Genomic DNA, 10,294 nt, shown 5'->3' with positions numbered 1-10,294 from the left:
GAGCCGCGCCACGAGCGCAGGGCGACGGCGGGGGTGGCGCAGAGGACGTCCGCCTCGCCGTCGGCGTCCGCCTAGGCACGCAGCCCGCACGCCTCGGGACGCGGGCGCGGCAGCCACGGCGCGGCGCGGAGACCCCTCTGTCCTCGGTCAGCGCCGACGAGCGCAGCTGCAGCGACGGAGGCAGGCCGGCGAGCAGCGCTCGCACCGTCGCGTGGACCTGCACGACGAGCTCGCGGTTGGGCGCGAGCAGCAGCGCCTGCGACGGCACGCGCGGCAGCACCAGCCGCCCCTCCTCGCCGCGCGCCCTCCTCGCCTCTGCGACCAGCTCCTCCCTCTCCTCGAGCATCGCCTGCAGCACCGGCAGCGCGTAGGCGATCGTCTTGCCCGACCCGGTCTCGTCGAGCAGCACCACGTCGCCGCCGCCGCGCACGAACGGCCACGCCTGCCGCTGGATCTCGGTCGGCGCCTCGAACCCCAACCCCTGCAGGCCCGCCAGCAGCGGCTCGGACACACCGAGCTCCGCAAAGGAGCCGCCGTCGGCCGACGAGCACACCGCGCGGTGCAGCGAGGAGCGGTGCAGCGAGGGGCGGCCGCCCACCCGCGGCGCGTAGCGGAGGAGGGGTAGGACGGCGGCGAGCATGTTCCTGTTGGTCGCTCGAGCGTGGCGGGCTTGGGCGAGCGACAGGCGAAGACGGCGCGGGGATTTTTTTTCTAGGGATCCTTCTAGGTAAGGTAGTTGTACCACTGGCTCTCGTGGCCCGTGGCGCGTGCCCGGGTGGAACAGGGCGGGCTGCGGCGGGCGCATAACTATTCACAGCTAATGAAAACTATAAAAACTCGCGGCTTCATCAAAGTTTGAGGTGGCTTCGTCCTCAGCACCATCAAGACAGCTCTATTCACACCCTTTTTGGTTTGAAGCCACTCGGGGATGCTTGTTTACACCCAACCGACGAGTGGCTGGGCCCTCTGACCTGAGCTGGAGCCGAGGCGCGCCACGCCAAGGCGCAAGGGGGACAAGCGACGAGAGGGGGAGTTGAGTAGTGTCTTTCGCCCCAGGATAAAAAGCAACTTTTTTCAATACGCGCCGCGGCGCGCCGTACACCCTGTGACACCGCAGTCTGCGCGGTGCGCGCGTGGTAATGTGGAGCTTGACTCCTGCAGAGGGCTCGGCAGACAGCCGCGGCGGGCACGCCGCCTGACACTCAGTGACTCAGACACGCTGCCGACAGCTAGCAGAGCCTCCTCGAGCACGAGGGCCCGTTGCAAATCGACGTCCTGGAGGTGAACACGTCGACACTGGAAGGCTCATCGTCCTTGTAGAACCCATTGGTGTCGCCCTTGCGGATCCACCTCTCGTTGCTGATCGGACAAGGCAGGCCGAGAAAGCAGCAGACTCCGTTTTCTATCTTCACGTCGTCGCCCTCCGCCGTGAGCGTAGTGATGCCACACCCACCAGGTAGACAGCAGCAGATCCACGTGCCGGTGAGCTCTTGCGCCGACCACAGCGGCTGGCTCCCACCAGCAGGGATGCAGCCGATGGGCACAGTGCGATGCATGGACTGCTGCACCGGTGCCATCTGCGGTGCTGCCGACGTTGCCATCATCATCGGCGCACCGCCAACAGGGACCACAGTCGCCATGACCACTGGCGCTGCCGGCACATTAACGATCATCTGCTGCCCCTCGCCGACGGGCGCGACCACCTCCATAGGACCTTCCGGCGTGTTGACCTGAAACGACATGCCCGCGTAGACCCCAGGCGGCACGGTCACCTGCATTTGCTGCATTGCCGCCGCCGCCGCCGCCGCCGCCGCCGCCGCCGCCGCCGCCGCCGCCGCCGCCGCCGCCCCGCCGCCGCCCTGCACTCGCTCCAAAAGAGGCGGGCACTTGCGGTGTTTTTCTTTTTTGAGAGATGCTCGGACCCGACATAAGTAGAGGAGTCAAGAGAGTTGTTGTTGTTGTTTCATAAGTACCGGGAACAGTTTTCTTGGTGTGGTCGATCCGCCGGGTGCGTCGTCTGGGAGTATTGCAATGCACATGCACATGTCATGCACATGTGCATGTCTACGCCCTTAGTACATGTGCACATGCAAACAACGCTTCTGTGTTCTGTCAGGACGCGCTGCGCAAACGCGGTCACACATCATCAATCAAACGGTCCTGAGTCACGCCGCGATCGCCTCGACCGGGTGACCTGCCGGGATTAGTTCCGACCATCTGACGGGACCACTCGCCCGGCGTCACTCACGCCGCGACGGGCGCCTCCCTCACCCGCGTGTGGACTGGGCGGAGCCTGAGCCTGCAGAGCTCCGCTGACAGGGCCGGCACGCCGCCCGGCACTCTCCCAGCGGTCACCTCGCGGAGGGCGAGGACGAGCGGCCTCCCCTTCCGGTAGGCGGCGGCGAACTGGAGCGGCAACATCCCCTCGACGTCCCGTTCATTGAGCAGGCTAGGCCTCGCCTCAGCCAGCGACACTGCGAGAGCGGGCGAGGGGCTGCCGACTTTGAGGAGGGAGAGCAGCGTCACGCCGCTGGAGACGAGCCAGTCAAGAGAGCAGAGCGTGTCGCGAGCGGCCCGTCTCCACGCCATGGAGACCGCCTTGGCTCGCCGCAGCGCGTCCACGGCCGTCAGCTTGGAAAGGACGCACAGCAGCGCATCTTCCGACAGCTCGACACCGAGGCTGGGGTCCGCGGGGAAGCAGGACCATCGAGCTGGCGTGTCGGACGCCGGCGATGGAGCAGGTGGGAACACAGAATGTCGCGGTGGCGGCGGCGGGCTGACCACCAGCGGCGGAGGCGAGAGCATGGTGTGTGTGTGTGTGCCGTTCGGACGCGTCCCTGTCGTGCCGAAGAAGAAGAATTTTAGAACCATCTCAACCCCATAGATCGAGAGAAACAGATAGACAGGAAGGCGAAGAACACTCGAGAGAAAAAGATGGACAGGAAGAACACTCAGCCCCTGGCCGCGTCCACCCAGCGCGGTAAGGCGTAAGGGTGGACGCGGGACAGAAGACGACACGCTCTCACCTGGCAACCCTGTCTGCACGTCTTGCGCGCGCGTGAACAGGGCTCCAGGCCCCAAATGACGTGTGAGTGTTAGAGTTGTTTGGTATTGCTAAAAATCTCTCTCAGAAGACGACGGCACGCTCGATCGAGCGACACACCGCCGACACGCTATAGTGGGGTTCGCGGGGACCGACGCAGGAGAAGAAAGTGGGGCACAGGGAGCCAGATCCTTTGCGCATCTGCGCCGCCAGCCGCGCGCCGCACTGCGGCGCAGCCGCCGCCACAGCAAGCGAAGCAGCGACGAGCAGCGCGCGCGCTGAGCCCTGGTCTGACAGCCTGACAGCAAACCCCGGACAGCGCCTGACAGTGCCCGACAGCCTGACAGCGTTGACAGCACTTCTCTGACAGCCTGACAGCACGTATCTGACAGCCTGACAGCAGAGTCTGACATCAGAGGGGCTCTGTCGCTGTCAGGCCCTAACGTGACAGCCTGACAGCTGCCCGACAGCCCGACAGCACACAGTGGCCTGACAGCAGCGCTGACAGCCCGACAGCCCGACCAGCCCGACAGCAGCACAGACCACACACAGGCCGTGCAGCCTCTTTCTTGTGCCCCATGAGGGTATAACAAAACTATTACATGCAAAGACATGTAGTCATGGGATGGTCATGGGTCTCTCCTAGGGTCTCTCTCTCAACCCTCCCGCCCCACCTCTGCGGACCCGCGGCTGTGCTACTACAAATGAAGCTACCAGCTAGCCTTCTGGGGCCCTACAGCCATATGCCTACAGCGTCTGGGTGGGGGTGGCCGCCGCCGTTTGTGCCGCCGCTGCCTGCGCCTGCGCCGCCATCTGCGCTCCCCAGCACCCGACAGGTGGCCGTCGCCGACGGCACGGTAGACGCACGCCGCGCCACTGGCAGCTCGAGCGCAGAGTACCTGCGCCAGCTCTCGACGAGTCAGCGCAGCAACGGGGTCTTCATCAACGACCCCAAGGGCCTCTTTATCCTCCGGTGGTACCGTGAGGTGAAGGGTGACGGGACCCCCCCAGACGGCCCGCGCTACCAGAAACAGAGCGTGCAAGTACTACAAGCTGACGAACGACAACGATGGGGAGGCCTTCCGCTGGACCAGCAACTACCAGATCATCAGCAAGGTGTACCTGAAGAAGCACTCCAGCCTGCCTCTCTGCTATTCTCTCAGTGCGGCAGACAAGAAGATGGTGACGTCCACCATGAAGAAGATGGTGGGACCGGAGGCAGAGTAGAGACTAGAGTATGTGTGCTGTGTGCAGTAGAGTCCTGCTGGTCTCCTCTGATAGTGTCATAAGTGTGGCTGGTGTGTGTCAGAGCCTGACAGCACCCCGACAGCACCACCTGACAGCACCTGACAGCAACAGCCCAACGTCTGACAGCAGCAGCAGCCTGACAGCTCTGACAGCTCCGACAGCGTCTGACAGCAACACCCGACAGCTCTGACAGCACCCGACAGCTACAGAGCCCCTCTGATGTCAGACACGCACCCGACAGCACCCGACAGCACTGACAGCACCCGACAGCTGGTCTGACAGAGGCACCTGACAGTGCCTGACAACTGCCCGACAGCCCGACAGATCACCTGACAGCACCTGACAACCTGACAGCCAGGGCTCAGCGCGCGCGCGCGGCGGCGGCCAGCCGTCGCAAGCCAGCCCGCGGCCGGCCTCGACCGGCCGCGCAGCCGCCCGCCCGAGGGCGAGCATGGAGCGGCCAAACTTAGAGACTGATGGCTAAGCCACCCCTCCCCTCCCCTCCTCCCCGCCCGCCTGCCCGCCCGCCCCGCCCCCCTCGCCCGCGCACTGGCCACCGCCCTTCGCGCATTGACTTATAGGCGCTCGAGACCTCCTCTCGCTGCCTACTCGCTGCCTCTGGGGAGGAGGGGAAGACGTCAGGTTGAGCTGGACTCGCCAGGCTGAGGCCCCTCCCCGAAAGGCAAGTATTAGCCTCACGAAATCCCCGTCCGTAGTCCGCCCCGCTCCAACCCACCCGCGCTAGGTCTCGGGCGGCGAAGGGGTCACACCCGACGACCTCGGGAACTAGCCGGGGCAGTCGGAGAAGGGGCAACTCCGTGCACTGACGGTCGGCCCCCAGAAAACACCTCGAGAACCTCGAGAGACGGTATCGAGGTCTCTGGTGGCTCTCTCTCGGCTGTTCCGCAAGGCGACCACCGAGGATCAGGACAGCACATGCTTGCCACAGCAAAAAGGCTTCCGCGGGCCGCGCCCGCGCTGCTCCGCGGCGCCGCGCGCCGGCTAGCAGCGCCGGCGCGGGCCGACTCGAACGTCCCGTTCGCGACCAGCCTCAACGCGAGCCTCGCCGAGACGGATCCGCAGCTCTTTGACATTGTCGAGCAGGAGAAGCGGCGGCAGCGCTGCTCGCTTGTGCTTATCCCGTCGGAGAACTTCGCGTCGCAGTCGGTGCTCGACGCGCTGGGGTCGGTAATGCAGAACAAGTACTCGGAGGGCTACCCGCACGCGCGCTACTACGGCGGCAACGAGTACATTGACATGGCGGAGGACCTCTGCCGCTCGCGTGCGCTGGAGGCGTTTGGGGTGACGCCCGACGCGTGGGGCGTCAACGTGCAGCCGCACTCGGGCTCGCCGGCCAACTTCGCCGTCTTCTCCGCCCTGCTGCAGCCGCACGACAGGCTGATGGGCCTCGACCTCCCGCACGGCATCGGCCGCCGCCCTGCGCCGAGGCGAGGAGGCGGCGCCCTTGCCTTGAGGCTGGTCGGGAGGTTGGCGTAGGCGGCCACCTGTCGCACGGCTTCCAGACCGAGACTGGCCGCTCCATCTCGATGGTCTCGCGCTACTTCACCTCGATGCCGTACCGCCTCAACGAGGACCCTCCGAGACCGCCGCACGCAGAGAGTCGGGCAGCCGGGCGCTGAAGCGTGTTGCGTGTCTCGCACAGGCGACTGGGATCATCGACTACGACAAGCTGGAGGAGTCGGCCACCATCTTCCGGCCCAAGCTCATCATCGCCGGAACGCCCGCCCCCGGCCGCAACGCCGCAACAGCAGCGCCGGCCGTCGGCGTCTCAGCCCTCTTCCGCTGCCGCGCCTGCAGGCACGTCTGCGTACTCGCGCCACATCGACTACGCGCGGATGCGCCAGATCTGCGACAAGGCGCCGCCCCTCGCCTCCTGCCCGGCCGAGGGGGGGCGCCGCTCCCCTCTTCGCTCCCCCCCCCGCGCCTCACCGCGTGCGTGATCTCGCCAGGTCGGGGCGGTCCTGCTCGCAGACATGGCGCACATCTCCGGCCTCGTCGCAGCAAAGGAGCGAGAGCACTCTAGCCCGTATAGCACAGAGGACGCGCACCCTCTGGCCTCGTCGCCGCAATGGCTCCCCGAGACTAACCCCCCCCCCCTTCCCACACACACACACACACACTCACATGAAACCTCAACGCCCCTGCCCCCGACCCTACTCCTCTCGAAACCCCCCCCCCCCCCCCGAAGGTTGTGCCTTCCCCCTTGGACTACGCGGACGTCGTCACCACCACCAGGCACAAGTCCCTACGGGGACCGCGAGGTGTGCGCCCCGCCGCCGTGTTTTGCACCACGGCCATGGGGCGGCCCACCCCCGCCGCAATAGGGGGCCGCTGCTGCTGCTGCCGCCGCCATTGCTGCCGCCACTGATGCCCCCGCCGCCGATGTTGCCGCCGCCTTCGCCGCCGCCGCCGCCTGGCTCCTTTCGCGCTGCTCGACGGGGCCCGGGCGGGACAGCCCCCCCCCCCCCCCCTTCGCGCGGCTCTCAGGCGCGATGATCTTTTACCGGAAGGGCGTCAAGGGGGTCGACAAGAAGGGGAAGGAGATCGCGTACGAGCTCGAGGGCCCCATCAACCAGGCCGTCTTCCCGGGCCACCAGGGCGGGCCGCACAACCACACCATCGCCGCCCTCGCCACCGCGCTCAAGCAGGCGGCCGCGCCAGAGTTCGTCGAGTACCAGCAGCAGGCGCCATGAGCCGAGGGGTAGCCGAGAGACGGCCGAGAGACAGCCGAGGGACAGCCGAGAGACAGCCGAGGGATAGCCTGGACAGCCAAGAGGCAGCCGAGAGACAGCCGAGAGCAGCCGAGGGCCGAGAAGAGCCGAGAGCAGCCGAGAAGAGCCGGGAAGAGCCGAGAAGAGCCGAGCAGCAGCCCCTCGTTGCTTGGGACTAGCGCGCGTGCGCCGCGTGACAAGGTCGCGAGTCTGGCTCACAGCCTGGTTCAGAACACAGACAGCCAGGAGCGGACAGACAGCGATCACAGCCTGCTTCACGCGCGCCTGGTGAGCAGGTGCTCCGCAACTCGGCTCGGTTCGCCGACGCGATGAGCGAACGCGGCTACTCTCTCGTCTCGGGCGGCACGGACAACCACTTGCTGCTCGTCGACCTCAAGCCGTCCGGCACCGCCTCCTAGACACCTCCTAGACACTTCCTACACACTTCCTACACACTTCCTACACACTTCCTGCTCGTCGACCTCAAGCCGGCCGGCACCGACGGCCCCCCGCTCCTGCACCGCCGCGGCGAGGAGGTGGCGCGACACGTCCCGGACATGTCCCGGACATGTCGCGGACATGTCGCGTAGGCATCGACGGCGCGCGCGTCGAGTCCGTGCTCGAGCTCGCCAACGTTGCACTCAACAAGAACACCGTGCCGGGCGACAAGTCCGCCTTCATCCCGGGCGGCATCCGCGTCGGCACGCCCGCGCTCACCTCGCGCGGCTTCGCGGAGGAGGACTTCGCCGCCGTCGCCGAGTTCATCCACCGCGGCGTGGGCATCGCAAAGGAGATCAACGGCGCCGACGGCGTCGGCCGGAAGCTCGCAGACTTCAAGGCGCGCCCTCCGCATCCCGCACCCGCGTCCCGCCCCGCGTCCTCTGTTCCCCTACACACACACACACACGCACGCACACACACACACACACCACCTGGCTCGCGCGCCCCTGGCCGGCTGATCTCCGCCGCCCCTGCTCGCCCTCTCCAGGCGGCGCTCAAGCAGCGCGAGTGGCCCGCGCTGCGCGAGCTGCGCGCCGACGTCGAGGCCTTCGCTTCCCAGTTCCCGGTCGTCGGCTTCGACGAGACGACCATGAAGTACAAGTAGACGCTCGTCGCCCCTCTCTCTCTCTCTCCCTCCCTCCCTCCCCCCCCCCCCCCCCTCTCTCTCTCCCGACCCTCGCAACGACCCGCCTGTCTCCGCTCGTGCTTGGCTCGCCGCGCAGCATCAGCACCTGAAGCGGCTTAGACAGTAGCGGTTCCCGTACAGTCGCCCGCGCCAGAGAACCTCCTGCTGTCCGGGCCGGGGCGCGGGGTATAGCCGCCGCGCGCCACACACACCAACACATACTCGTGTCTTGAGCATGACAGCGAGTCCGACTCACTCAGGTATTTTTATTGAGATTTCACGCCAACTCTACGTATATATGACTTTGTGGAGCTGGACGCGGCTGCGGCGTGGAGCTCGAGCCTCGAGTCCACCCGCCTCGCGAGACGCGACGCGAGCGCGCGCGCGGAGGGGCGAGGGGCAGGCCAGGGGGAGGCGGGCCCGGGCGGTTACGCTTCCCCCAGGATTAGTCCGCTTCTCTGCCCATCTCGTTCCCGTCCTACCAGAGAAGCCACGTCCCCGCACGAGCACACGACCGCAACGAGCCCACGACTCGCGGGCGGTCTCGCGCTCGGACACCCCCATCACGATCGCCTACTCCCTACTCTCTAACCCCTCCACCTGCACCCCAAACGCGCGAAAACCGGGAAAACGCGCCGCGAAAACGCATTCAAAATCAGAAAAGGTGGAAAAACCTCTGGCTAGGAAGGAAAAACTCACGGAAGTTAGCCAGGGCCAAAACGACGCCCTCGACGGTCTACCACAAGAGCGCAAAACAACAGGCTATACTGGGCCGAAGTGGTGATCAAACTTGAACAAGGGGACGGCCGACACCAACAGCTTCACCGGTCGTATGTCTGTCCTATCCCTGGTGCCGCCGCTGCCACAGCCGCTCCCACCGCTTCCACAGCCACTGCCTCCACTACCACAGCCGCTGCCGCCGCAGCCACAGCCGCTTCCACCTCTTGGAGAGCCGCTTCCGCCGGCATCTGTCGCGCCTGCACCGCCACCACTGCCCCCCCGCCCCCCAGCATCCCTTCCCTTGAGCAATGATCCACCGCCGCCGCCGTCATCCCCACAGCCACCCTTCGGAGAGCCACTGCCACCGCAGCCGCTGCCGCTGCCGCCGTTCCGGGAGCCGCTTCCGCCTGCATCTGCAGCGCCTGCATTGCCACTGCCCGCACCGCCATTCATGCCCCTTGGTGATGTGGATGTGCGCGCAACGCTGGGGTGCGAGGACCTGGACACCCAATGCCTCGGTTGGGCACGAGAAGACTACTGCACGCAGGGATACGTCGAGCATATGGCTCGATACTGTCGCAAGTCGTGCGGCCTGTGCGACCCACCGTCGCCACCATTGCCGCCATCGCCGCCTTCGCAGCCCTTTCCACCACCCTCGCCACCCTCGCCACCCGGGCCGCCCTCGCCTCCCGGGCCGCCGCCACACCCCCCATCGCCACCACTCCCTCCACCGCCGCCTCGGCCACCGCCCTCTCCCTCTCCACCGCCAGTGTCGCCATCTCCACCTCCTCCACCGCCTTCACCGCCTGCCCCACCGCCACTGCCTCCGACGCTGTGCTCGTGCGACGCCGTCCTGATCAGGGGCCTTGACGCCGCGTTCGGGTATAGCCCTGGTCAGGTCTATGATGGCACGTTCATTCGCACCGCCGCCACCACCGCCCCAGACCACTACGTCTACCGAGCCCCCAACGGCATGCAGCTCTACCAGGCGCAGGAGGGAGCTTCGGTGCTCTGGGTAATTGGTGCAAACGTCGGACAGACAAATGGCCTCGCCGTGAACTCCGAGGTCGGAGCCGACCAGCGCTGTCCAGACACGCTACCGAGCGCATGGGCCGTCCTTGGCAAAGTGGATCCGTCAGTGACCGCGACATGCCCGTCACCGCCGCCATCTCTGCCACCGCCGAGCCCTTTTCCCGCGCCACCACCGCCGCATCCTCCCCCGCCATCGCCATCCCCGCCACCGCCGCCGAAGCCTCCTCCACCGTCGCCTTCTCCACCCCCGCCGCCAAAGCCTCCTCCACCCTCGCCCCTCCTCCGGCCCCCACCGGACCCTCACTGCACCTCCCTGGAACTGTAACTGTCCATTGGTGATGCATTTCCCCTCCCCAACAGGCTGTTCACTTTGAAAATCCCCTGGAAACCCTC

At 66.5% G+C, this 10,294-nt stretch overlaps 5 protein-coding genes across 5 annotated transcripts in view; 2 read left to right on the top strand and 3 right to left on the bottom strand.

Annotated features, from left to right (window-relative positions):
- Positions 1-640, bottom strand: part of EMIHUDRAFT_467819 (hypothetical protein) — a gene marked incomplete at its 5' end in the record, with an annotated part of 3,324 nt that extends 2,684 nt beyond the window's left edge. Inside the window, one exon of the mRNA XM_005785824.1 lies at positions 134-640. Within this exon, the coding sequence (XP_005785881.1) occupies positions 134-640 (507 nt within the window). The remainder of the gene's footprint in view (positions 1-133) is intronic.
- Positions 641-1,229: 589 nt separating this feature from the next.
- On the bottom strand, positions 1,230-1,787 carry EMIHUDRAFT_229827 (hypothetical protein; the record flags this gene model as incomplete). Its single annotated transcript, XM_005785823.1, has 1 exon — positions 1,230-1,787. One exon carries the CDS (start codon positions 1,785-1,787, stop codon positions 1,230-1,232), a length of 558 nt encoding a protein of 185 aa, XP_005785880.1.
- A 210-nt stretch (positions 1,788-1,997) lies between these two features.
- EMIHUDRAFT_364026 (hypothetical protein) lies at positions 1,998-2,707 on the bottom strand. The gene is made up of 2 exons (XM_005785822.1): positions 2,080-2,707; positions 1,998-2,043 (listed from the first exon to the last, which is right to left on the bottom strand). The coding sequence occupies exon 1, from the start codon at positions 2,587-2,589 to the stop codon at positions 2,245-2,247; it is 345 nt and encodes a 114-aa protein (XP_005785879.1). The 5' UTR covers positions 2,590-2,707; the 3' UTR covers positions 1,998-2,043; positions 2,080-2,244.
- A 2,501-nt stretch (positions 2,708-5,208) lies between these two features.
- Positions 5,209-8,128, top strand: EMIHUDRAFT_429491 (hypothetical protein; the record flags this gene model as incomplete). Its single annotated transcript, XM_005785821.1, has 11 exons — positions 5,209-5,714; positions 5,789-5,883; positions 5,955-6,027; positions 6,110-6,168; positions 6,262-6,318; positions 6,501-6,573; positions 6,800-6,978; positions 7,293-7,423; positions 7,560-7,582; positions 7,614-7,906; positions 8,051-8,128. The coding sequence occupies exons 1-11, from the start codon at positions 5,228-5,230 to the stop codon at positions 8,126-8,128; spliced, it is 1,548 nt and encodes a 515-aa protein (XP_005785878.1). The 5' UTR covers positions 5,209-5,227.
- A 1,303-nt stretch (positions 8,129-9,431) lies between these two features.
- The window catches only part of EMIHUDRAFT_229823 (hypothetical protein), a gene marked incomplete at both ends in the record, with an annotated part of 2,666 nt that continues 1,803 nt past the window's right edge, over positions 9,432-10,294 (top strand). The window contains 2 exons of the mRNA XM_005785820.1: positions 9,432-9,463; positions 9,731-10,003. Coding sequence (XP_005785877.1) covers positions 9,432-9,463; positions 9,731-10,003 — 305 coding nt within the window. The remainder of the gene's footprint in view (positions 9,464-9,730; positions 10,004-10,294) is intronic.

Source organism: Emiliania huxleyi (assembly GCF_000372725.1).
Source record: "Emiliania huxleyi CCMP1516 chromosome Unknown EMIHUscaffold_158, whole genome shotgun sequence".
NCBI lineage: Eukaryota > Haptophyta > Isochrysidales > Noelaerhabdaceae > Emiliania > Emiliania huxleyi.
The sequence above is the reverse complement of the archived record's forward strand: the minus strand, read 5'-3'. Positions and strand labels throughout refer to the sequence as shown.

Excerpts from the sequence above, each read along its gene's own strand:
- EMIHUDRAFT_364026 (XM_005785822.1), bottom strand. The coding sequence starts at position 2,589 with ATGGCGTGGAGACGGGCCGCTCGCGACACGCTCTGCTCTCTTGACTGG.